We start from the raw sequence: 27,903 nt of genomic DNA on the forward strand, positions 1-27,903 counted from the left end.
TGAAACTACGGAAATGTAAGACAGCGACGCTGAAATGCACTTCGTATCGATTGAAATAAAAGCGACGGGATATTTCGACATGCCCGGTTGAGCAGAAAATAACGCTTCCGAGTCGGTAGTTAGATTTAGACCAGTTAGTTAGACCCAGCAATTAGATTTACAAAAATTCTTGCTAGAGATAGTCGAAATGAAGCTTAACTTACCTTGTGGTAGCCAGCTAAGCTGTTTTATTTATGAGTATCATGTGACAAAACTCGTGATTTGAAACTTATTGCTAATTGGGGATAATCTTTGTGTCTGCTATAATATAAGTCCGGTTTATAACTCGTATAGACAGTATTGGCAAGTGTAGTTTCAATTCCCAAGCTGTAAGTATTTATATTTCCAAGTACGAATATAACTTCAGTCAAAGGGTGTGGATTTTATAGTTTGCTTGAATATTCAGGTGATAGAAATAAGCATTTTCAGTTACATCATCGTTGATTTTTTTGTACCTATGAAAATTAGCGAAAACATAGTTACGATTGACGCTGAATTATTTTACCCACAGTTCCGAACGCACAACTTACCGAGTCTCAATATAGCCTACTCAATGTCGGTCGGAGTAAGTCTTCCGTTTCACTTTTGATGATCTGACACAAACTTTTTTTAGTTTGCACGCCTGGTATTTTTTGTTCGTCCGTGCAATAAGACGTTGAATCTAATTTAAGATAATCAAATGGATTGTATAACGCTTGAGGTAATGAGAAAAAATGACGAATCATGGGGTTTGCAAATATCTGGAGAATCACCGTGTTATATTGAAAGTGTCCAGGTACGTACAAAATATGAAATAATATTGAAGTTCCTAATAATTTAGAATAAATAATACCGGGTAATATGGCATTTGAAATTAATTATTTATTTATGTTTTGTAATCTATTCAAATAAAATTACAGAAGCATCAAAATTTTGCTACATTTGACCCGTTCAGATTTGCAATGACTGAAAAATGAAAAAAGTTTCTAAAGTATTGGGATAACACCAATTTAACTTAATTAAATGATTCTGAGAGTCAAGTGCATTTGATATTCACATCCTTGGGTTGTCGATTTGTGCCATTCAAGTCTGTACTTCAAAACGTATGCGGATTTATCATTTACAGTTTGAAACAATTATTTGATTTATTCATTTATTTGCTTCATAAGAAAGGAAGTCCTGCCGAAGAAGCTGGATTGGAAATTGGAGATTATATTATTTCCGTGAATGGAGTAAGCGTGTACGATGCATCGCATGAGCATGTGGTTCAGCTTATTTCTGACAGTTCAAAAATAGTAAGGTTTGTAATTTATCAATGATTTACTTAATTTTGCGTCGTTGATTTTCGTCTTCATTTCATGTTTATAACAAAAAAATAAATCGAATTGGTATTTTTATCAGCGCCTCCTTCAGTCTCCCAAATGAGCGTAGTACATCACTTTTCGTGAAAAACAATGAAGTACATTTTGAGATATAAACTTTTTATGTGGTAATTATTTATCTGTTCATCAATAACTTGTAATTGAGAAATGCCCTTTCTTAAACGCGGTACATGAGAGGTGTTTTGAAACATACCATCTTGCGACAAGTATTTTTATAAAACTTTTTTGGATTTTCAGGTTCAGAGTACTTCCAAATCAAAATGCCTCAAATCAAAAACCCGTGGAAGACGAAACTCAAAAGTCAAATTCAAAATCTTATCAATCGTAAGTACGCATAATATTTATGGTTCCATTACATTTGAACCCATGACAATTGTACCTGTATGCTATTGCACCTATGGAATTTTTTTTGTTTCACGGATAGTTATACCCATACTAACCCTAACCCATGGGTTATAGCACCCGCATATAGATTGAACCCGTGGATATACGCATGGGTTCAAATGTACATGGGTTCAAATGTACGGTCACCAATATTTATATATGACTCTTTCATTCTCCTTAGTAGTTATGGGTGCTTCATCTATACATAGTAATAAATGAAGATAATAGCTTATTACATTTCATTCATGTGCTCTATTTACGCTAAGATTGGAGTGTCATTATTTCGCTGCTGATCACTCGACAATCTGTGCGGACAATTGACTGTCCGAAAACTTACAAAATCTTCTACTTATTCGGAAGGTGGTTAAACTGGCTAAATAAACCCAGACGCATTCAGATCATGAAATTGATTAATCCAATATTACATCTTCACTCATGCAGTGTTAATGTATTTTGATATAGCGAATTTCTGAACAGTAAGCAACTTATGTCAACAGTCGTAAAATAATAATATAATGTTTTTATTGCAAGTGGTTCAACCCTTATATCCTTCTAATGTTTTTGTCCAGTTCATCAAATGGAAAAGATGCTTTTGAAGATTCCGATTCAGACACCGAAGAATATTTTTTCAATTTCAATAAGTAAGTTGTCTAAATAATATTCATAAATGAAATGATAGTGGCTTTCTTACTTTTAGAAAGTAGGATAATCGGTTTCCTCATATGTCCTTATTGAGAATCATGGTAAATTTGTTAGTGCAAGTTTTTTAAGTATGTTTTTTTCAGATGAAGAATCGGACTTGATACTTAAATTTTTCTGAACCTAACTATGGTATATATTAGTTTTTCAGAAATGTGATTGGTTCACAATTTTGAAATATTTAACGTCGAAGAGCAATGTTTACAGCGATAGTCGGCCAGTAAAAGTCCATTCAATTTGCCATGTATTGTGAACTTCGCCCTGACAAATATTTCTCAGCCATAGTTGGATATTTCATTGAAAACGTCAAGTTTAATTATAAGATGATCCTATTTTAGGCGGTCCTTCCAATACCGATAATTTCGACGTTAACGCATGAGCTATCTATAGCAGGCGCTTCCTACCTTATACACAATTGAATTGCGAGGACCCATGAAGACATGTCTGGTGTCATAGCGCATCATTAATGAGTTGTGTTTTTGTTATAGAGTTAAAAAAGCAAGTAAAAAGAACAATGAAGTAAAACGATACGATCTACAAGTGCGTTATGACAAAGCAGAACAATCGGAGAAAAAAACAAAACCGATGAAAAAACTTAAATCTATCAAAGTGCCCGATAACCCCGAAAATAAGGAAATAGATGTTGAACAAAGTCATTTTATCATAACTAGAGAGCACCAGAAAGATTTTGACGATTTTTATGAACACGAAGGAAATTTTGCAGGTATGAGGCACAGTTTGTGCAACATTATTTTCAATTGTAGTTTTTAGAATCGAAAGTCAATTCGAACTGATAATTTTAGGTCGCAGAGCTACGGTTGCTGGGGCCTTTACGGGGGATTTTAACGTGATCAGAAATAAGAAAGAGGAAGACGATATTGTCGGAGTGAAGTCGCGTGTCCTGGCAGGAATTCAACACTTTAGTTTGTCGGAGAAATGTGAAAAGGTGGGTATGCGATTAGGGTGATTATTTGTTTGTAATAGGGTAATATATATATCATGCGCTTTTTATTTATAAAAACTCGTTCCATGTTTTTCGCCCATTGTATTTTCGGGCAAAGACTTCGGAGCAAAATCACGGAGACAATAAATTATATATCCCACTAAACGAGATACCCCAATTTTGTCACTCATATTTTGTTCTGTTCAAACGCCGAGTTGCTTTGGTTTGTCGTCTAATAATATATTTCTTTCATTTATTAGTGCAATCGAAATATCATCTATAGATATTTATTATATTTATGAAACAATATATTGAATCTGCACACAGACTAACAAAACGTTTTTTATCTTATTTAGATAGCTGAAGAAGATCGCGGGAAAATTATTTTGTATACAACTTCATTAGGAATTCATCGATCAATTGCATACAGATGCGAAGAAGCAAGAAAAATATTGAGAGGATTTCGTGTTAAATTTGAGGTTTGTGAGTGACCAGTAATTGTAGACAGAACGATCCACGTCTTGTTCTTTAGTCGAGTATAAGCATATATATATATAAAGGGTTTATCAAAAGTAAGTATACACTTTTAATTTCGATTTACTTTTCAGGTACTCATCATAGAGCGTTCATTTCTTCAGAAAGCATAATATGGATAAGTAGTAAAATATAGGTATTGTTTACATTTTTCATCAACCCACAAAATGACAAGGAGATTAACCCAAGAAATGAGGTGCGAAATTGTTGTTCGGAAAGAAGCATATAAATCAGTAAGGCAAACTCAGCGTCTCTTTAACATAGAATTTGGAATTAGTTTCAATTTCGCACCTAATTTCTTGGGTTACCCTCCTTATCATTCTGTCGGTTGATGAAATATGCAAACAATACCTAAATTTTACTACTTATCCATTCTATGTTTTCTGAAAACGTGAATGCTCTATGTCATATGATGAGTACCTGAAAAAAAAAAAATCAAAATTGAAAGTGTATAATTCCTTTTGAGACACCCTGTATATACTAGAGTAACTAATGAGGCAATTTTAATTACCGGAGATCAAAGTTTTTTGACGATATATTTATACTATTATTTGTATATAGTTTACCATGGCCAGGATTTTTATTCAGTCCAAATTAAGATGGTCGGATTCGAAATATATTTGGATGCTTTTTCAGAGCTGAGATGACTGTTCTAATATGTGTCCCCAAACTTTGTTTCAAACAAGGATAGGTAGCCATATTTGAAAGAACCTCATTTTTCCCCGTGTCATACTAAATTCGTAGCGTCCTTGCTCGTGTTATTCTCAGAGAAGTAAACGATCTCGAATTTGACTGGTGCCAATATTAGCGCCTTAATCGAGCGTAATACATTAAAACGGGGTTCCTACTAAATACCCTTGTACGTTCCATGCTGAGATGATGCTAAAATTTTGCTAGGTCTTGAGTGTATTATCATAAGGCATTAATGCGCCTTTTGTTAAAATGCAAATAATGTATTTTATTTATCAACAGGACAGAGACGTTTTTTCGAACGCTGAGTATAAAGATGAAATATATCGAAGGCTCGGACTTTCTTCCAGTGATAAATTTCCAGATTTGCCTCGCTTGTACATCGATGGAGTCTACGCAGGGGTAAGAGTTACAATACCATTTTCACTTCATTCTTATCTCATTGTAAGATTCGCTTCAGTCATTATTATCGATTCAGTAACTTATTATGAATTATACTGGGTAAAAAGCGAAATGTAATTTTTAGATTAGCCTTTTTAAAGTTTCTTTTTTATGTATACATGACTTTACGCAGAGATATGAAAATGCATAGGTTTATGTTATTTTTCGTCAGAATTGCTTTGTCCATGACCGTCGATGCATCACGATTGTAAAGACGATATGCAGTTTTGAAATGGAATTAGAGTTAAGCGAATGTATAATATACCAAAACTGAGTTCCCAACCCAAAATATCGAGTTTGATCGATGGTGTAACTATCGCCTGTGGTATTCACGCAGCTAGTTGGTCCGGGATGACCTTGCATTTGGTCTGAACACAAAAATAAAGAATCACATCGGTAAAAACAATGTTGTACAACATAAAATAAGATGACATAAGGAATGAGCTATTTTAAAAAGACGCTTTTGACACGCCCACCTTGAACAAAGTTATGCACGAGTATATCCACTACGTGCGGAGCTATATTATTGTTGGATGGACGAAACATTATCGATTCTGCATAGTTCACTCGATTCATAAAATCCGGTGTGAGGCGGTTGGCACCTGCGATGCCTAGATACCAACGTCAAATGATCTAAGTAACTACTCTATCTTCTATCAGCATCCTATATTCAACTAGGTCATGATTTCATGAGAATATTTTCATATTTACACTTATATTTCCAAATTAAAATAAAGTTGTTGCCTAAAAAGCTGACATCAAATCGCATAATAGGATTCATACTTGTTTCAAATAAAACATGCTGTGAAACTAATGTAATTTTGGGCTAATTTGCAATGTCCCCATGAAAAACATGCATACAACTAATGCTCGGTACATATCAGCATTTTATTAATACCCATGAACTTTTCCAGGGTTTTGACGAAATTCAAGAAATGAGCGACTGCGGAGATTTGAGGATACGATTTCGAGATTTTCCGGTATTTAATATTAGATCAAATTCTATCTGTTTTGTAAAATTAATATTACTATCATTCTAATCAATATTTCTTTTTCAAGAAATACAATATTCGTCATCACTGTACAAGCTGCCTTGCGACTGGTATTGTCACATGCAAATCATGCAAAGGTAAAGGATTTCGTCAAAAGAACCGATTTACCACTTTGAAATGTGGCAACTGTCAACAAAGAGGAACAGTCACGTGTCCTGACTGTTTTTAATGTCGGTTAGCAGTAGTTTACTTGTTGATTCTTTTCAGTGGCCCAGTTTCTCTGATGCAGATGTGCTGCTATCGAATCTTAGATACTCCAGTTTTTATTCACGATAGGTTTATTTTCTAGCCGAAGTCCACCATCTTACCCCGGATGCAAGAAGTATGACTGACTATGTCAAATTAGAACATTTCTAGTGTCTCTTGTTTCAGTTGCCCTCACTACCCAAACCTTGTCTCAGAAAGAAGTGCATAACACCTTAATAGTAGTAAAACAAATTTCTTGTGTACTGCTCTAGTGACAAATATTTTAAGAAATCTCGAACGCGACAATAAATATTTTCTTTTTTTGTGACTCGGCCTTTTTATATAGAATCTTTATTGGAATCAAGTTATATTTAAACATATAAATCTACTCGGTTACTATGACAGGCTATGCTGATATCTACGATATTGTGAATAAATGTCTTATTCAACACCTTATATATACATACTACTCCTATTTTTTCTACGACAACATTCATCTTGTCATCGACTAATATCAATAATATATATATAAACTGTGTTTTTTCATTTTTATCATTTTTCATTGTGAAATAAAATATTTGACAATATGGAATACGAAAATCTATATTTGCTCTACTAAAGAGTCTACAAAAAATTGTGTGAACCCACTTGTACTTATACAAAGCAAAACAGTATTTTTGATGGTATATTCTGTAAAGTGTAAATTTCCATAGATCGATCGGCTTCCCAAGTCTGAGCTACCTAAAAATTTGACGTTAACTTCGGATGGATAAAATAGCAATTCGATGACAAAAATAACAACACTAAGAGAGAAATTAACATTACGATTCATCTGAAACTTCGCCTGAATAAAACTGTAATGACGGCTGACAAAATTTCGATAGTTGCACAGAAAACTATTTGCTGATTAACCATGATTGCGGATAATCTAGGATATTTGGTGCCATCAGAATAAATATTGCAGAAAAAAGCATCGCTTCGATCTAAATTGTTTTCGGGAAAAATCGCCCTTTTCTCATTAATAATAGACCAGAAGATTTCAAAGCTCCAATACTTGATTAATGGATGAAGTCGTAAGAAGGTTATTACTTTTATAAATTTCCTCTGAGTGCTGCGGGACCGAGTTTTGCAGTTTCATTTAATCCATTTGAACGCTGTTCTGACATTCAACATTCTTGAGATTACGTCAGGTTAGTCCGACGCTTTCTCGACAAATGCGTTTCTCACCAAACGACCGGTACTGATGTGAATTGCGATGATGGGACTTTGATTTGAAGGATCAGATAGTCAAATCATTTCGACCCAAATTCTTTGAAAAATATATTCTTGAAAATTTTGCTACCCGAGGATAAATTGAAAAAACATTCAATTTTTTCAGAAATTATCTCAAAGAGATAAAACTGCGCTTGTCAGCCGTTGACGAGTATTTGAAATCGTGCCAGGGTTTCACCAAGCAAAATAAATGCCGCCAGGTTTGCTTTGATGCCTTGATGCTTCCCCCATATATATCAACATCTATTTGCTGCATTTCGGTCACATGTTATTTTTTGCTGCAGTTGGGCTACTCGTTTTCTGTGGCATATGGTGAGCCACTCACAGCGTTATTTTTAGCGGTTTTCAATAAAAAATGGTATGACAAAATTTCACGCAAGTAATACAGTTCGTTTTAAGTATAGTGGAGTTGGTGCCCAATCGTCGTCGCCCAATTCCGGGGGACTACGTTATTTATCCTATTTGCGGGAATGAGGAACATCATTGGATATGGTCGACACCGCAAGCTGGCTATTTAATCATAGTCCATCATTAAAAACGTTCACGCTTCCCCTAAATGCTTTGCTTGTAAGCCACTGCCCACCTGTTGAATATATTTGTAAAAATATAGTCTGCAAAACGCTCTGCCCGGAAACAGAGCTCAATGACCTGTAAACATTGAAATCACTCGAGTGTGACTAGATTGACGGGTACTCGCATCCGAGACCCAAAAACCCGATTTTGCAAAAAATAAACCTCTTCCTTTGGCCTGATCACTTTTGTGGGTTTTGTAGACATCGTGACAGACCTTCTTGCCAAGTTTGGCACGGATTAGTTCGCTGTAAAATGTTCGTTTGTTCCCGAAACCCCGAATATACTTTCGTATCAAGTTTCGTCGTGCGTAACGACATCTGACTCCGACTGCGCTTTCGAACTGAAGTGCTCTCGGTTGCCTAATCACAAATGAGTTTCTCGTGTAACAGACGATATTAGACCATGCACATGAAAATATTAGACTACTCATTTAATTATTTTTATACTCGTAATAGATGACACAGATGGAAAAATAATAAATTGACAGTATACATACTGAAAAGTATTGCTCAGGAATTGTTCAGAACTAAAATCTCATCGTCTACAAAATTATATTTTGCGAAGTAATTGCAATTTCAAAAATAGAATAGACTATTTTATTGAGGTCAAAGTGTAACCTGAAAAGAGATCTAATAGCGATATTTTGAAAGTTGTTCATAGTGGAGTTTTGAATACCACATGACAAAATTTCCATAATTTCATAAATTGGATTATCTGTTAAATGACTTATTGCTGAAAGTTACGAAGTCGTGAGTTAAACTTCAAACACATATAAATGAGCGAATTTTCAGTCAAACTTAATTTTTTTTGCATTAGTCGATGTGAGAATTTTATAATTATATATTAAAATCATTTTTATATTCAAATCATGAATACAACGTTTATACTCTGATGCAGTTCAAAACTCAAAATATGTATATATTAGTATGCTATGTATTTCCAAATAAATGTAATAAAATTAGTATAGATAAAAACACAGATATTAGCTCAAATTCTGGTTTGAGTTTGTATTGAAGTAACACGTTGAATCATTAGTCGCAGTCGCATGTTGAGAGATTTAGTTTTATGTTTTTGATAATACTACAAATATTTCGCGCGATACAACCACAAGTTAAAACAAGCAATTGCCGACTTCTTGAACATGAACCGACTGTAAACAACATAAAAACACATAGCTTTGAAGTTTGATGAATATGCGCCATATAGCAAAATATTTGTGGATGAAGATGATTTTGTGTACGATCATCTTGATTTTAGGCGTTTTTTGGTAAGTCTGATAAACGGTATTCTTGCTACTAAATGGTCTCTTTCTAACCTTGTACTGGCCAAATTCGAGAGAGACTGGTGCAGATTGGTGCGGTATAAACTCCTTGAACTCTGAATCCCCAGAACGACGCTTCTCTCTCACCCTGACATCACACGGCGTCTCATCAATTCGACGCGTTAAAAATTTGTAATATCCCTAATTTTAAATCAATGTAACTTCTAAACCAATAGATATCAGATGGTATGTAATATGTCTTATAAAAGCTAATCTAGTCTTTTATTTATAACTGGCATCATTTCTTACGAGATGTTTTGATGAGATGTGTAAGCCTATTTTTAGCCCCATCTACTAATTTTTTGTATTTTGGTAAGATTTGACAACTTTTTTAGAAATGTGTCATCAATTTATATAAAATTTTGAAAAGTATACTCAATTACCTATCAGGAGATATACGGATGACTTTCTTAAATTACGCATAACTCATTTTGTTGCAGAATTTGTGCTATCGATTCCAATGGTTTGTGAACAAAATTGATCAACTATTTTGACGCCCAAGTTTGCGTAACAACGCAAAGGGCGACGACGACATTGTCGTGATAATGTTCACGCGACGTTTCGTGCGTAACGCTTTGCGTAAGGTAGATTGCGCAATGGCGCATTTGGTTGTTCACAGCTTGAGTTCAGATTGTGCCATTTTTGCATCAGTAAAATATCCTCTGACGCAGATGAAACCTCTATATTCAGACGAATCTTGATCGAACATAGATAAAATTGCTAAAAATTTAAAGGCCATTCTATATATGTTTATTATCTGAATATGGGACGCAAATGAATGGCCAAAGTGAAATATTTGATTCTCATGCATGTATAAGGTTCCGCCGGAAACACCAAGGCTAATTCTTCACCTTTGGATATCATGAAAATTGAAAAAAAAAATGCGAACGTGAAAGACATGGTGGCACCAGTAGCTCACCTGGTCAGTGTTTTACATTTTGCGGCCTCATTCGATTTTCGAAATTTATATTCATGAATTCGTTCATTGTGGGCATCGTCTATTATAGGATAAAATTCGCCTCATAGCTATTTGACATGAATACAAATAACTCGTGTCTGTTTATATAGGCGCTAATTATGAGGACCTAATTATCTAAGGTAATTTACTTTTGTTATTTTGTCAACTTCTTTGCACATTCTGTCGCATCAACCCATAATCTTACCGAAGCATTGAATGAAAATCACAAAATGTATGCAGGTTTTCAAATTGAGTTGGCTTGTCTGACAATATTTCTCTTACGGAATATTTTTTATCTTTGCTTCAAGTAAAGTTATGATGTTTGACGACTATAACTAGATAAGTATAAATCACTATTTGTTTATTAGGCTATCAGTAAACAATGTATGAACAGAAAGTATATGGTGAATAACGAATACCAATAAATATATATACAAAAAGAAATGCATAATGCTACTGATAATCCACTATGCGCTCCCAAGTTTTTGGATAGCGTTCCAGTTTAGACAAAGACTGATATATAAATGAGCATTGTGACAAATAAATGTTTGACACGATTTTGCAATATCAATAATTGCAAATTATTTTAAATTTGTGTCATTAGTCGGTTTTCTTGTGTCTTAATGACCGAAGTGGTAGATCTTGATTTGGCAAGGTATTAGGCCTGTGTGAAGTTATTCGTGGCTATTCGTGCAGACCAGGGTTGTTATAAGGTTGAAGCCTGGATAACGCTCTAGGTCATGGTGATCCAAGGTTGTCGGCTCCGCGGGCCACAAATTTATTTTTTTATTGTTTGCGGGCCCCAATAGTGCCAAGAATAGGTAAACAGTGCAATACAAAACAAACGCTTTTTTTGTTGTGCAAACACATAGTTATCAGACATAGCCATCCCAGGCTAATAGAATCCGCATTTGATTTTCAGTTTTCTATGATGCCTATATTGTTAGCATATATTCTCGACCAAAAAGATAGAAAGCCAGATAATAATTTAGACTGCCAAGCACATCATTCAACTTCGCCAATTGCCTCAGCTAGCCATAACACTATAGTCAATTCAGTGACATTAGTGTCAAATATATGTATCATTAATATGTAACAATATGTTTTACTGATTAATTTGATTACAAAACAACACGAAATGCGATTTATTGATTACTCTCCGAATGTGACGCGGGCCACAGATAATGAAGCGGCGGCGGGGCTGGGTTTGGACCACCCTGCTCTACGTAGTTTCTTATAGTTTGAAGATGTTAGTGTCATCGGGGACTCAGTTGTTGGTTTCTGCGGGTGGTTGGGTTCGCTCTCTGGTGTTTATTCTTCTGGAGTACGAATTTTTGCTTCATCATCAGGTGGTATTGTTCGTGACCGGTCAACGCTTTTGGACGTGCGCCATGTTGAATTTGTGGCATGTATGGGGATGCCATATTTTGAAAGAGGTCGATAATTGGGCTCCTAGGATACATTGGTACATATCGCCTAAGAAATTTTCTGTTCCTCATGATAATTCGACCAGATCCGTCAACTTTAACCCTGTATTGGTCAAACTGTTTCACCTCTATGATAATTCCAGTCTTATCCCATTTATTCGGATGTGTGCCAGTTCGATTTTGGATTCGGACATGATCTCCAAGGCAGGGAGTTGTCGCATGTGTTCAGTCCAGCGTTCCGCAGCCTTCATGTGACGATTCCTCAAGGCTTCCTCTCTGGCTGTTCTTGTTTCTCGCCATGTCTGTTGAGGTACGTATTTTCCTGGTGGAATAGGAATAAAGTCCCGAATTGGCCTACCAAATACCTGCATGGCCGGAGACATTTTAGTATCCTGATCTGGGATGTTGCGATATTGTAGCATCGCTCGCTGGAATGCATCCGTGTTTAATTCTCCATTTGTGAATATCTGTCGACTATGACAGAGTAGTTAAACACTTTATAGTGAAAATAGTCTGCACATATAAATTGGAATGGATATACTGGTTGGATTGTGGGCGTAGGTGGGTTGCTTGGCTGAGATGGTGCCATACGATTGCAGTGCTTGCATCTTGTCCTCGCAGCTGTGATACCATTTGGGATGCCTGGCCAGAAAACGGATGTCTCTGCTCGTGATGTCATGACATAGAAGATACCCTTGATGGACAGAATGAGTGGATTTTAGGATGCGTTCCCTGAGGTACGGTGGAACCACAATCCGGTTCTTGTAGAGCAGGGTGGGCCTTTTTCGGCTCGGGTGCCAAAATCGGCTAAATTTAACGACATAATTCTTCCGCGTGCCTACCAATATAGAAACAATGCTTTGCTACTGTCAAAACAAAAAACTTTTTAAACATGTACAGACAGATCCACTATTCGGTAAAATATCAGTCCGGCAAATAGATTTGATTACTTTTCTTATTCTATATCAGTGAGCCTTCTGCTGCTGCATTACCGCTGATGGAGATTTTACATTGGTTTTATATTTGGTAACTTTCAAAAAAATAGACAAACTACTCGTTTCATCTTTTGGTATACTCCTGTTACGAGACTTAATAAAGTTCATAACTGAGAACAGAGATTCACAAGCATATGTAAATGAAAACATACATGAGTAATGCAGTTGCAAAGTTTTTAAGACACGAAATATTTTTGGCAATGGCATTCCAATCATGCAATAATTCGTTTTCTGCACTTCTCTCTTGTATTCCCTTCCCTAATCGCTTATAGTTCTTTCGAAATCAATTTATAACAGTAAGGTAGCAAATAGTAACTCTAACCAACATGAGCTATACTTCATAAATCAGGCAGAAATGAAGAAAAAGGGCAGCACAGACGAACTATATTACGTAAGAATGTAGCCAAATGAATGCTGCGGTCTTCTCGACAAAATTTCTCGGGACCTCACTCTTTTGTTACGTCATAACATCTTTGTAGTCAATTTTGGCACGCGTACCAGGGGTTGGTTGCCCACCCCTGTTGTTGAGTATTATCCCGTCGTAAGTGTGGAGGTCGTTACGAAATCTATGATTTTCGCGTAGTTCCACGGAGAGTTCATACGGAATTCTGGGATGCCATCTTTGATCATAGTCATGAGTTTTGACATGCCTGGGTCGCTATTAGTGGCTACTTTTACGTCGTCCCATGTAACTGATTGTAGGCTGTTGAGAGCATGGATTGTGGTGGCATTTTCGCAGGATGTGAGAAACTTCTCTGATTCATTAGATATGCAGATGTTAGCAATGAAAGAGCCAGGTAGAAAGGGTATCGAATTATGATCATTAGAATGCTCGATTGCGTTATCTAATGCAGATATGTCATCAATCAATGTCATCTTTGTTGCTTTACCAACTGGATGTCTTGACATGCTGTCAGCCTAGGTTTTTTAGGCCTGGAACGTGTATCATTTAGAAATGGTAGCGTAGCAACTTTTCTTTTAAGTTCATTAGGTGGGGGTTCGAAATGTTCTCCAGTGATCTGCCTCCAAATATTTTCAAGAGTGGTTTGTGATCAACAGCAACTGTAAGGTTCTCGCACCCAAGAACAAAATAGCGCGCTCTCTCAAGGGCGTCAACAACAGCTAGGGCCTCGCCATCTACTGACGCATAGCGTGATACCGACAAGTGTTATTTTCCATCCTGATTTGCAGCAGAATGGGTTTTGTGTGGGACATGAACAGTGTTTTTGAAGAAGCCGGAATCCTATCCCGGTTTTGCTCCAATCAGTGGTTAGGCATGTGGGTCTATCTTTGTCATAGATTTCGATTCAATTTCTCTGATGATTGTTTTTTTGGATTCCTCAAAGAGCTGGTTGAGTTCTTCCGTCCAGACAAATTTGGTCGACGGCTGGAGCTATTGGCGGAATGATAACATCTTTTCATCTGATGCAAAAGCGTATGATACCTGGTTCACCATGCCAAACCAGGACCGGGCATCGGTTAAGCTCGAGCCACTGAACAGCTTGGAAAAATTCTTTTTCAATGCTGTCTGACCATAATAATGTGTCATCGATACACTTCGTTTTGTCAGAAATATCAGAGGCGATTTCGTCAAAACGTCTGCTGTAGCCATCGCCAGATGCAATATATCCCTGTGAGGCTGTTTTGTAACGGTATCTGCCCCAAAGTGTGATGAAACTTGTTAGATGGCGGTCATCTTTGTGTAGGGGTAGGCTATGGTAGCCGCTCCAAGCATCGAAAACTGTCTTCTTTGTGATACGAGGTACCTGGTGAGCTTGGTGGAAAGGTGATAAAGTGTGATGTGTTTCGCGAGTAGCAAACTTGTTCAGGGGCTGTAGATCAACAGTTCGTCGAGGCTTACCATTTTTCTTTGCGCATATAACCATTTCGTGGCACCATGTGATCGATAGGGACAGGTTCGATTACTCCTAGTTGAGTGTTTAGGGAACAAATGAGTATTTGCTATTGTTCTTGTATTTGCGGTTGTTTCTGGTTATTTCTGTTGCTCTCTGATCTGATCTTATGAAGACATACTCCTGGTTCCGAATACATGTATTGCAATTGTATATTTACAAATACAAAGATCAATTAAAGTCATGACTGTTAAATCTAAGTTTCACTGCAAGCCCGAGTTCGTTTATTACTTGTCTATCGTTATCCCCTTTTTCTCTCCTAACGAATGGTCGCTTTTATGCTGGTTTTGGTATCCTTAGGGCACGACGCATTATCGTCATCGAACCTTACAGCAAGGGTCCGCAACTATACTTTAGCGCGACCAAAAAAAATTTCAACTTCTCGCGACCCAAGCATTTGGTAAACATGTAATTAGTTATCGATTTTAAGACTATTGTCGACACTAGCATTTTTCTTGCACAAAATTATATTAAACTTATCACATAAAATTGTGAATAATAGCGTTTATTATGACTAATGCAAATTATAAGCTTTGTGTATAATACACAACATATCAAATCGAGGTTTAATTTGGGAGACAGCAACTCGAAGATATTTTTTTACCTCTAGCCTTGATCTGTAATTGTATTTTATGTATGAAAACGCTGATAGGCGGGAAAATGTATTGGTTTTTTAATGAATTTTGGATGCTTTGCTGTAAGATACACGTGGAACCAATCTTTATACAATATTCGCTGTTATTCGGTTATATTTAGGGTTTGAGTGATGTATTTCTATCCGATGAGGGTGAGAAGATGAGTTATTTGTCGGGCGTTGATCACCACTGCTATAAGTGCCCCCTACGGAGCCTCAGGGCTCCGCGAGCTATTCTTTCACTTGGAAAACTGACTTGGTTAATTTTGTATCTGTGAAGAAGCATTACCATCACTAATAAAATTTGACGACGGTGGTTTCAAAATGTGGTAGTGATTCAAATATAACATTATCTATAACTAAGGGCGCAGCAGCCATGGTTTTCTATAAGCAGGGTTGCCATCTACCCAGAGCCAAAAATAGGCATGAAATCATACACGAGTCTCCCACTTTTTATTATTAGAAGTCGCTTCCAACATGGTTGTACCGTAAATATATACTACTACGTTGTACGCAGCTCTAAAATTGCAAAAAGCTATGGAAAGAGACGAAGTCACTGCCACACGCAATCTCTAAGACAAGGGTCGGCAACTTTTATCGCTCCCGAGCCAAAGCCAAGTGTTACGAATCTTGGCGGGCCGCACATATTTTTTCAAGAAAGTTAAAAACTGAACGGGTGGCTGATGAACCACATTATTCATACAGATTAGAAATTCAAATTTCGGACTTTAATAGCGAGCGAACACTGCGACAACTCGTTGAGTCAAGTCGTCTTATTATACAAAATATTTACAAATAATATTTAATGCGACACTAGGTGACACACTAGATAAAATCAAAATTTTCTAAATGTCTATCACTAATCCTAGTTCTTTGCAAGGAAAATTTTATTTTGGTTAAGTAATTGAAAACAAAAGCGATTTTTTTTCATAAAGATTGGAAAACGAATTATTAATGAAGAATAAGAATAACATAACAACGATCCGTAGGTTTAAGTGAGCATTTTGGGCCGGATTATTTTACTCCGTGCGGCGGATATGGCCCGCAGGCGGCCGACCTCTAACCTAAAGTCCTCATACTTTGGTTTCCCACAATGCTTCTTGTGTTTTTATGGTAGTATTGTGGGCACCGATTACTGTTTTCCACCTTTCTCGATGTCGCAATAGCAGTAGTTAATAAAAAAAAATTCTTTTCATGTTCGAAACAGAACTCATGGTTACGCTTACTCTAAATTGCAGTTTGTCCCTGAAAACAGTATTCCTAAAAACTAGCAGCAACTATTGTGTGTGTCACAGTTTGCCTGGAAATACCGCAAACCCCATTGTTGACAGAAAAAGTTCGTCCATCGTTTCCACGCAAGCTTTGTACGCAAAACAAGTATTTTGTTAGAAAAGGTGTTACTTAGAAATAAGCACATCGTTACTTTATAAGACGCGGGCTAGAAAATAAGCAAAAATCTTAGAAATAAGCACGGTATGGCAACCCTGGGAGGGGGTTCAGAATAGAAAATTCCCGAGCAACACTCATCGCTCAATCCATGGCCGACCCGTGAATTTAAAATGTCTTGTCATATCAATTCAATTGTGTTCATCGTTGCTCGCCTTTGAGTTGACTAATATACTACACTACGGCAACCATGGAATACTTTTTTAACCGTCTACTAGCAAGGAATGGATTGAAATCGTATTTTTGAGTTGCTCTTTCAGCACTTAAGATTATCGCAATGTTTCGTTGTTAAGGCAGAGTTTGCAGTTATGAAGCCAATTATATTTGATACTTTCATATCGAATTCGGTCTATGCATAAATGTATCAGTGATTTCTAGATGCAGTGATGAGACAAATATCGACCGACACAGTAAAATGATCAAACTTTCTTGGAGGGTTTAAATATGGGGTCGGCAAACCACATTCGGATTCGGCCCGCGACGCTTCACTGAATTATATTAACAAAACAGCTTTATTGACGAATATATTCTTTACGTGTCAAAATTTGTTTTGAGAAACTAAATTATACTATAACCTAACAAGTATATAATTCACATTCACTCGTTTATTGAGCCTATAATTGATTATAATTAGAGAAATGGCAACAGAACGTAAAAAAGTTGATGCTGAGCGCAAATGGTTTAATGACGCTGAAAATATTCAAATAATCAGTCTTCGCGCACTGCTTGAACTTTCTGGGTGGAAAAATGTGATTCATTGGTCATTTCTTTGGTTTTTAATACGTGCGGCCCGCCAATGACTTGCAACCTTTATTTTGGCCCGCGAACGACAGAAGATTGCCGACCTCTGATTTAGACTTTAGAGCCAGTGAAGTTATACAGTCATTCCAACTCAAATCCTCGACCCACTGCCCTATCTCCCTCCACTTTCCTATCCTCGATCCGCTGCCCTGTCTCCCTCGCCTCGGCCAACTGCTCCACCTCCCTCAACCTTCCTATCCTCGACGCACCGCCCAATCTCCCTTAACCTTCTTATCCTCGACCCACTTTCCTATTTCCCCAACCTTCCTATCCCCTCCGACTTTTTTATCCTCGACTCATTGCTCTATCTCCCTCAACTTTTCTACCCTCAATCCCCTGCACTATCCGCCTCAAACTTCCAACCCTCGACCCACTGTCCGACCTCCCTCAACTTACTTATCTTTGACCCACGACGCTATACCACTGAGTACCTAACCTAACGGCGCTAAAATTACGACTCGACCGTCAAAATGAACATTACCAAATTGCGACCAACTCCCATGTGTTATACTGGTCGAGTATGCCAATGAGATGATTCAATCGTACGTCGACAAAACATGATTGACAGCATTCGTAAATGTAGGCTGGAATCTCAATTGGTAATCAATAACCATAATTAGTGGATTAAAAATGTGCTACTAATTAGGCTACTGATGGCATCGGGCTTGGAGTCACTGTTTTTAAAATTTTAACAGGCCTTTCGATATCGAAAAATGTGAGTTCCTTTTCAGAAACTCATTTAATGTCGCCTGTATTTCCGTGCAGGGCAAAACGACGAGGAAGTAATCGAATATTTGCACGCTTAGTCTTTTTCAACGAATGTTCTGCCATATCCTTGTTGTATATACAAATTTTTTTTACGTGGCTGAGGAGGCTGAATAGTCAAAAACAGTCAAAAATATAAGTCGCTTAGTGAGTGTAATTCCTTCCAAACTATTTTTAAGACATGAAATGTTTTGTCGTAGCTAGCGTTGCCAACTGCCCTCCAATCCAGCGTGTAGTCCCAAAATTGAGCTTATCTTATCTGAAACTTATGAAGCTGCAAAGGACGCAGCTTTTACTATAAAATGTCAAAGAAAAATACTTTATACGAACAGGAGCACTATTGCTCATTTCGGATCGGCATCATATTGTCACAAGACTCACGACATGGCCAATTATTAAGGGCATAAAACGGCTTGTTAAAATTTAGAAAACTGTCATTCCCAGCAAGAAACCATCAGTAGCCCAATTAGTAACACATTTTTAAACTGTCAATTATGGTTATTGTTTACCATTTGAGATTCCAGCCTACATATTATACGAATGCCGTCAATCCTGTTTTTTCGACGTACGATTGAATCATCTCATTGGCATACACAACCAGTTTAACCCATGGAAGTTGGTCGCAAGATAGTAAAGTTCAGTGTGGCGATCGGGTAGTAAATAATAGTACTGAATAGTATAGCACCGTAGGTCAAAGATAGGTAGGTTGTAGCAGATAGGGCAGTGGGTCGAGGATAGGTAGGTTGAGGGAGATAGGGCAGTAGGTCGAGAGGGGAAAGGTTCAGGGAGATAGAGTGGTGGTTCGGGGATGCGAAAGTTGGGGGATGGGGCAGTGGGTCGTGGATAGGAAGGTTAAGGGTGATAGGGCAGTGGGTTGAGGATAGGAAAGTTGAGGGAGGTCGGGCAGTGGGTCGAGGATAGGTAAGTAGATTGATGTAGGGCAGTGGGTCGAGGACAGTTTTCAAGTGAACGAATAGCTCGCGGAGGTCTAAGTGTCTTTAACGGAGTCCTGAGGGTGCGTACGGAGCATTTTGAAAAACCTAAAGTCTACGTAGTAGTATGTAACAATGCGAACAACTAAGTAACGAATGTTTCCTCGACTTTTGATCTCTTGAATTCTTCCTCTTGGATCTACACTCTACCATTGCAAAATTATTGGTTCTTATTTCAAGAATTAGGACTTAGTTATTTGATTAGGACGTATATTTACCAAAACACAACTAAAAACTAACAAACAACACGCGAAAATTGCCAAAACGAGATAATATCCACAACCACGAAAGACTGTCTGAATGGAAAAAGTATCTGAGCGCTTCTGAAACGTTTATTGTTACTTCATTTTTGCAATTATGCTGATTGGCCAATGTTACGACAGTAAATAAGGAAGTGTATACTCGGGGAAACATTCATAATTATAATCAGTGATTTATAAAGTTGTTATACATAAATACGCTACACAGACGCAATGCTCATATTTATGGGAAATTTAAATTGTTTCGCGATCCAGAGCGGGGGGTTTCGCGTCCCAAATTTGGGTCGCGACCCCGTAGTTGCGGACCCCTGCCCTACAGTACGTCTAATTGTTACGTATTTTATGACTAAGATATTACTTCTAATTTTAAGATTAGAGTGACTAAGATTAAACACGTAATCTATTAACCAAAAGCAGATAGTTTACCCAATATCCTATAGTCCTATAAGTGTCCCTGTCTAAGCCGGCTTTTACCTCTTCTTTCCAGTGGAGGGGTACTGGTACCTGTGTGTGATGAACGACAGGCTTTGCTTCAGGGTCTATCATAAGTTTTATTGGCGGCCCGTCCATCATATAGGGAGCGGTTGGTGTTCGCAGGTGTTGAAAGTGCTAGATTTGTATTATTCGATTAGATACTCCTGTAGCTTCTGTCGGTTTTCCCCATTCGGCGAGTATGGTAACGACGTTGGGATTGGTGGGGGAAGTTTGCGGCGGGGACATGTGCATATTTATATGTCACCATTTTTAGTCCCTGTCGAAGTTTTGTCCGTCATGTTAATTGATGTCATTTCCCTGTTGACTCCGCCAATCTTTGAAAAATTAGACAAGTTCAATGCATGCTTTCCTGCTCAAGAACAGCTTGTCCGAGCTGTCGGTAATGTAAATGATCTGACGGGAACGAACTATTTTCCCGTTATCAGTTGTTCCTGAAAATCTTGCAACTAGGGCGCCAAGGATATGTATCCATTTGTTATTGGTCGCAGTCATTGTTGTTGGGGTTTGAAAATCTTTTTAAACCCCAATTTAGCAAAGCCAGATGGCAGTATGTCGATCATAATATCAAAAAATAGCTGTGGATCTGACTTGCGTTTTTCCCATCTTTGGCACATATTGGTGGTGGTCCAGGGCCATTCCGTTGGATGAATTCTTGTAAACTTAGCGTAATGAATTGGACATAGAGTTCTCCATGTCATCAGGTTCCTGTGATGGTTTGACCATTTTTGACGATGTTTTGCCTCTACAAACTGATTCAAAATGGTGTAGTTCAAGCAGTGGTAGCAAGTCTGATTGAAAGCAGGACAGGAACGTTATTTGATTCTCAGTGGAGAACTTTTGCCGTGTCCTGTTTCTCCGCAGTAAGTACATGTGGCTTGCATCTTATCGGATGTGGGCTTGACTTAATGCGCCCCTTTCGATATGAGCTGATGGCGTCTGTGGACTGGGAATCTGTCGCTTGGCAGACTGTCGCTTGGCCACGAATGCGGGCGCCAAAGTTTCTTACTGGTTCGTCTCTGTCTTGTTTCATGTTGGCGAGCTTGACTCTGGCGATCATGGCATTTTCCTTTGATAGCGTTCAGTATGTATTGTTCTGATTTTCCTGTAAGATTAGGTGAGGTGCGAGTTAGATCTTTGCGCAGTGGATCGTCACAGCATTCCAATAGTTGGAAAATTATGTCTTGGCCAAATATTTTTGTGGCAGCTTTGTAGTCTGTCCATCTTGATTCAAAATACATTCTTCAGTTGAGCTAGCAGATGTGATGGTTGGACGTTTTACTTTTTCAACTTGGGTTGTGGGTTGTTGAGTTTTTTGTGCGCTGTGTGTGGTAGCGTGTAAATTCAGCAATGCAGCAACAATAGAGGCCTCATCCTCTGTTTCAAATTCACATTCATTGATTGGGCATCTGATCTTTGGCATCTTGATGTCACAAGGTATCCCACATTGGGTAAATCATAGATAATTATATATCACTATTTGTTTATTAGGCTATCAGTAAATAATAATTTACCCACTATATGAAAAGAAAGTATATGGTGAATAACGAATACCAATAAATATATAAACATAAAGAAATGCACAATGCTACTGATAATCTACTAATAACTTTGTCATTTTTTAGCTCTCATTCTAAAAATAGGTTGGCTCTGGTTTTACTTGCGAAATTCTGCTGACAAGCTGGTATATATGATTGTGATGGATCATGGCTAAGGCAAAGTGCTAAATTTGTTTTCGATTGATTTTCATGCTAAAATTTAAAACAAAATGATATTTTGTAATGTGGTTTAATATTTTGATAAAACTATATTTAAGCAGGATCAAAAAAACGCCGCTCCCGAAGTATGTGCACCAAGATGGCGCACAACCTGAACCATAACCTGGTACAAATACTATGTTCAGGATGTGCGCTATCTTGGTGCATATACTTCTGGAGCTCTGAAAAAAAAACGGAGGTTGGCAACAGCAAGCGGATGTACTTGATGAATATCCAGCTTGTCAAGTTGAAAATAGTACGACAAATTGACATGTAAAAATTGGAATGATTTAAAACAGAGGAATAAGACTCGGAAGCATGAAAATGTTTTGTGAAACCGTACGTATATGCATAAGCTGCCGGGAGACCATTATGAACGTAGAGAATAAGAGCATGTATATATACTGGAATGAATTTTCTCGAATCATTGACTATACTCTATCGACCGTAAAGAAGATTTCGAATTTTTAAAACTATTAGTATATTTTGCAATAGAAACGTGAATAAAAAGAGAAGTGAGAATCTGTGAATGGCTTGTGTGTAAATCTTGCCAATCCTTCTGACCATTACTTTTTACCGACGGCATCTATATTAAGAAACGTATAGCAGTCACATCGCATGAACTAAACTGACAACACAATCTTGTCCCAAGCCAAGCTAATTCGTGGCGAGTTCGCTTTACGTAATATCAATACTTTTCGAAATTCTCAAAATACCCAAATCAAAACCTAATTAACAATAAATTTGGTAATAGTAATTATATTTAACGTATTTTTTAGCATTTTTTTATCAATGGCTAAATTGTCAAATAGTGATATTATCTTACAGGTTACGAGTTAGTCATTATTTTCATTCATATACGGGTGTGATAAAATATATTTAGATAATTATAAAACAACTTAATCAGCGTTATTTTTTAAAATACAATATTCTGAATAATAGCAAACATCGAGGACTGTTGATGAAATTATTATATATATATATATATAGATATGTAACTAACATTGATAAATAATAGTTGGTTAGCTCAAATAATGACTTCAGTCAGTTTCTGGACATGTTGAAGGAGAAAATTTTGCAGATATTGCGACATCATGCAAGACGTTAATGAAGGCTGCAACCTGTCACAAAGTTGGATTTGGACTTGGAAAAAATCCACGAATCACCTGATGATCTGAACAAAGTAAAGCACACAAGTTTTTTCGATAAGATTCTGATATCACCAGACCTTGCATATATATATAGCTAAGGCAAAACGAGACTGCTGTTCATGTCCACAATGGGTAGAGAACAAACGTTTGAACTCAATGGAAGGAGTATTTATATTCCGGTATTTGTACTAGTTCATGATGCAACAACAAATACTTCGACTTGGTAATTTAATTTACAATATCTTCCAGTACTTAAAAAGTTTGATATAAGTTGTCATACCTTTGTCGAGTGGACATAACAAAGCCGCAAAATAATTTTCATAGTCAGAAAGAAAAACTATAGCTGCATTGTCTAAAAGGTTGTCTGATTAAAACAAATAGAATTAAATGAGTTTAACTGCAGACCAACAAAAGAATAATAATTTATCTATATATCGAATATTATATTATATATGTACATGTATTAGTAATTTTACCCATATTTGTCACCGCTTTATTCGCAAGTCCGTTCATTTCCTCTCCGTGCTCGAGGTGAATAAATTCTGCAAACGTTCAATTTGTGTCAAAAAATTAACAAATGTCTTAAATTAGAAGGAAAATAATAAAAGAATTTACTAGTACTTTTCATTGTTATGCTAATCAATAACTTTCCACGACGTTTTGAAAGCATTCAATTGGGATACATTTTGTGTACACAACATACCATCGTCTGATTTCCTAATATGATAAGTTCCATCTCTTTCATAGTCAACATGAAATTCAAATTCAACATATCTGGCAAATAAAACGGTGTTACAAAAATTGTCCTTCTATGCAACCTGTTATCTAATTTTATAATTGTGTTTTCGAGAATTTATTGGAAAGCATTATTAATTAGTATGCTATCAGATCCGAGGAAATAGACTCGTAACTCTTGGACGAGTTCTCAGGTAGATTTGGTAATTTAAACAACATATGAAAATGTAGAAGAATCACTATAGGTAAATAATTTATTTTTAATTTTAGCTATTTTCAACAATATTTTACTTATTGTAACACATTTATACTCTGTAGATTTTGCTTTTTGTTTTCATATATTTACCTGGAACCATTTTCCTTTGAAACAGCTTGGAATCCAGTTTCTGTAGACGTGATATTAGTGAATCAGGCACAAGAGACCTTAGACGTTGTTTCATCAGTCCAGAATACCACGTAGTTTTTGATAACTACAAAATGGGAAAAACCTCAATTACGGTGTTTCCCCGAAAATAAGTCCTATAGCCTGAAAATAGGACCTAGCCCAAATTTAAAAATGATTTTAATCCAAGCCCTACCCCTAAAATAAGATCTAGCCGATAGCGTGAAATTTGTTTTGACCTAATCGAAGGCAAGAAATCTCTCTTACACGTTTCAAATGGTTAAACTAAAACGCGTGAGAAAGGAAAAGGTTCAATGAGTAAAATCTTCATTGGAATTTATGAATCTAGTGACTGGCATGACATTCCAGAGGATGATAATATGGTCAATTTTGAATAACGGCAGTTTTTTGTGTAATAAAAACGTGTTATATTTAAGTAAATGGATATCGGGTTTCATATTTTGTATATTTGAAAATCTCGTAATTTTCTACTTCGTAATTTTGTTTTTGATAGATGGCATCCTCCCACATAAGCCCTAGTGTTATTTTTCGAAAGAAAATTAAAATAAGACCCTGTCTTATATTTGGGAAACACGGTGTATGTTAGCATTGGTTGATTAGAATTTAATACTAGTTACACAAAAATGGTTTTGACTAATAACGGATTAGAAGTAAGTACTTTAATATTAACTTAAAGAGTCATGTTTTTCATTAAAATCAGCAAAAGCAAGTGGGTTCAACACACTTCTATAATTTAGTCTCAATTTGAGTTGTTATCTTCATCTCCACCGTACCTTTCCAGCATCGATTTCCATGCCCTCTGAAATACAGCTTTTCTGTAACTGACTTGCATTTGTTATCAGTGCAATTGATGACAATAGTAAGAGTAATTCAACAATTGAAATCATGCTCATTATGACCATAAACGCTTCGTGATTTTTCTAATTTACCTGTAACAAATAGGAAAACGTGTTGTTCGTATATGGGTTTGCTTTGTATAAAAGTTCATCTGTATTATATGTATCAAACAAAGGTTCTTTAAAACGCCTTATTCAAAACATCTCAACTATATTATCAAAAATTAGAAGTTTATTTCAATGAAACAACCAAAAATAGAATGAACTGTTGTTCACATAGCTGCAATGTGAATGCTGCTATAGTCTATATTCTATTGTGCTGCTTTTATGCCTCCCAAGGCCCTTTTTCATTTCATAGTTCTTGAGTAGAATCTTACTCATTGTTTTGTTCTATCCTTCTATGTTTACTTTACGTCAAAATGAACTGTTTATAATTTGGGTGAAGATTCTCTGAGTCAGAGGACGCACAGGATACACGCAAAAAATTAATTCATGTTGTGACGATACAAATCTGTGGCAGTTCCACATAAAATATCCTGATTCAGTAACATTTGAATGAACTAATTTGAATGAAATATATTTTATTCGCATTGCTCAAATTTTCTGTATATATATATTGAGCAACACAACAATATCAAATATAAAATTACTAGAAAATAAAATCAGTAACTTTTAGGATCGTTGCAAGCAAGCGACATTTTGTACATCGATGGAGTCTACGCAGGGGTAAGAGTTACAATACCATTTTCACTTCATTCTTATCTCATTGTAAGATTCGTTTCAGTCATTTTTTATCGCTTCAGTAACTTATTATGATTTATACTGAGTAAAAAGCGAAATGTAATTTTTAGATTAGCCTTTTTAAAGTTTCTTTTGTGTATACATGACTTTACGCAGAGATATGAAAATGCATAGGTTTATGTTATTTTTCGTCAGAATTGCTTTGTCCATGACCGTCGATGCATCACGATTGTAAAGACGATATGCAGTTTTGATATGGGATTAGGGTTAAGCGAATGTCTGATATACCAAAACCGAGTTCCCAACCCAGAATATCGAGTTTGATCGATCGTGTAACTATCGCTTGTGGTATTCACGCAGCTATTTGGTCCGTGATGACCTTGCATTTGGTCTGAACACAAAAGTAAAGAATCACATCGGTAAAAACAATGTTGTACAACATAAAATAAGATGACATAAGAAATGAGCTATTTTAGAAAAGCGCCTTTGACACGCCCACCTTGAACAAAGTTATGCACGAGTATACCACTACGTGCGGAGCTAATATTTGTGAATGGACAAAACATTATCGGTTCTGCATAGTTCACTCGATTCATAAAATCCCGTGTGAGACGGTTGGCACCTGCGATGCTTAGATACCAACGTCAAATGATCTAAGTAACTACTCTATCTTCTATCAGCATCCTATATTTAACTAGGTTATGATTTTATGAGAATTTTAGGTAAATATTTTCATATTTACACTTCTATTTCCAAATTAAAGTAAAGTTGTTGCCTAAAAAGCTGACATGAAATCGCATAATAGGATTCATACTTGTTTCCAATAAAACATGCTGTGAACTAATGTAATTTTGGGCTAATTTGCAATGTCCTCATGAGGAACATGCATACAACTAACGCTCGGTACATATCAGCATTTTATTAATACCCATGAACTTTTCCAGGGTTTTGACGAAATTCAAGAAATGAGCGACTGCGGAGATTTGAGGATACGATTTCGAGATTTTCCGGTATATTTAATATTAGATCAAATTCTATCTGTTTCGTAAAATAAATTTTACTATCATTCTAATCAATATTTATTTTTCAAGAAATACAATATTCGTCATCACTGTACCAGCTGCCTTGCGACTGGTATTGTCACATGCAAATCATGGAAAGGTAAAGGATTTCGTCAAAAGAATCGATTTACCACTTTGAAATGTGGCAACTGTCAACAAAGAGGAACAGTCACGTGTCCTGACTGTTTTTAGTGTCGGTTAGCGGTAGTTTACTTGTTGATTCTTTTCAATGGCGCAGTTTCTCTGATGCAGATGTGCTGCTATCGAATCTTAGATACTCCAGTTTTTATTCACGATAGGTTTATTTTCTAGCCGAAGTCCACCATCTTACCCCGGATGCAAGAAGTATGACTGACTATGTCAAATTAGAACATTTCTAGTGTCTCTTGTTTCAGTTGCCCTCACTACCCAAACCTTGTTTCAGAAAGAAGTGCATAACACCTTAATAGTAGTAAAACAAATTTCTTGTGTACTGCTCTAGTGACAAATATTTTAAGAAATCTCGAACGCGACAATAAATATTTTCTTTTTTTGTGACTTGGCCTTTTTATATAGAATCTTTATCGGAATCAAGTTATATTTAAACATATAAATCTACTCGGTTACTATGACAGGCTATGCTGATATCTGCGTTATTGTGAATAAATGTCTTATTCAACACCTTATATATACATACTACTCCTATTTTTTCTACGACAACATTCATTTTGTCATCGACTAATATCAATAATATATATATAAACTGTGTTTTTTCATTTTTCTCATTTTTCATTATGAAATAAAATATTTGACAATATAGAATACAAAAATCTATATTTGCTCTACAAAAAGAGTCTACAAAAAATGGTTTGAGCTCACTTGTACCTACAAAGCAAAACAGAATTATTAACGGTATATGCTGTAAAGTGTACATGTTTAGAGATCGATCGGCTTCCCAAGTCTGAGCTACTTAAAAATTCGACGTTAACTTCGGATGGATGAAGTAGCAATTCGAGGACAAAACAACACTAAGAGAGAATTTAACATTACGATTCATATGAA

At 36.4% G+C, this 27,903-nt stretch overlaps 1 protein-coding gene across 2 annotated transcripts; it reads left to right on the plus strand.

Moving 5' to 3' along the window:
- Positions 1-27,069, plus strand: LOC120347669 (uncharacterized). 2 transcript variants are annotated; one of them, XM_078118131.1, is made up of 10 exons: positions 1-814; positions 1,188-1,318; positions 1,638-1,724; positions 2,354-2,425; positions 2,972-3,207; positions 3,287-3,429; positions 3,783-3,905; positions 4,933-5,052; positions 26,746-26,811; positions 26,893-27,069. In XM_078118131.1, the coding sequence occupies exons 1-10, from the start codon at positions 719-721 to the stop codon at positions 27,052-27,054; spliced, it is 1,236 nt and encodes a 411-aa protein (XP_077974257.1). In that variant the 5' UTR covers positions 1-718; the 3' UTR covers positions 27,055-27,069. The 2 variants fall into 2 exon arrangements, with proteins under 2 accessions (XP_077974257.1, XP_077974256.1); XM_078118130.1 differs by lacking the exons at positions 26,746-26,811; positions 26,893-27,069 and adding exons at positions 6,006-6,071; positions 6,151-6,926 and having other exon boundaries at positions 12-814.
- The last annotated feature ends 834 nt before the right edge of the window (positions 27,070-27,903 follow it).

The sequence above is a fragment of the Styela clava genome, chromosome 11, assembly GCF_964204865.1.
Source record: "Styela clava chromosome 11, kaStyClav1.hap1.2, whole genome shotgun sequence".
NCBI classification, from domain to species: Eukaryota; Metazoa; Chordata; class Ascidiacea; order Stolidobranchia; family Styelidae; genus Styela; species Styela clava.

Bases quoted from the DNA above. Each gene is read 5' to 3' on its own strand.
- LOC120347669 (XM_078118131.1), top strand. From the start codon at position 719: ATGGATTGTATAACGCTTGAGGTAATGAGAAAAAATGACGAATCATGG. The intron at 1,725-2,353 runs GTAAGTACGCAT...GTTTTTGTCCAG, and splicing joins AATTCAAAATCTTATCAATC to TTCATCAAATGGAAAAGATG. The intron at 3,208-3,286 runs GTATGAGGCACA...TGATAATTTTAG, and splicing joins ACACGAAGGAAATTTTGCAG to GTCGCAGAGCTACGGTTGCT.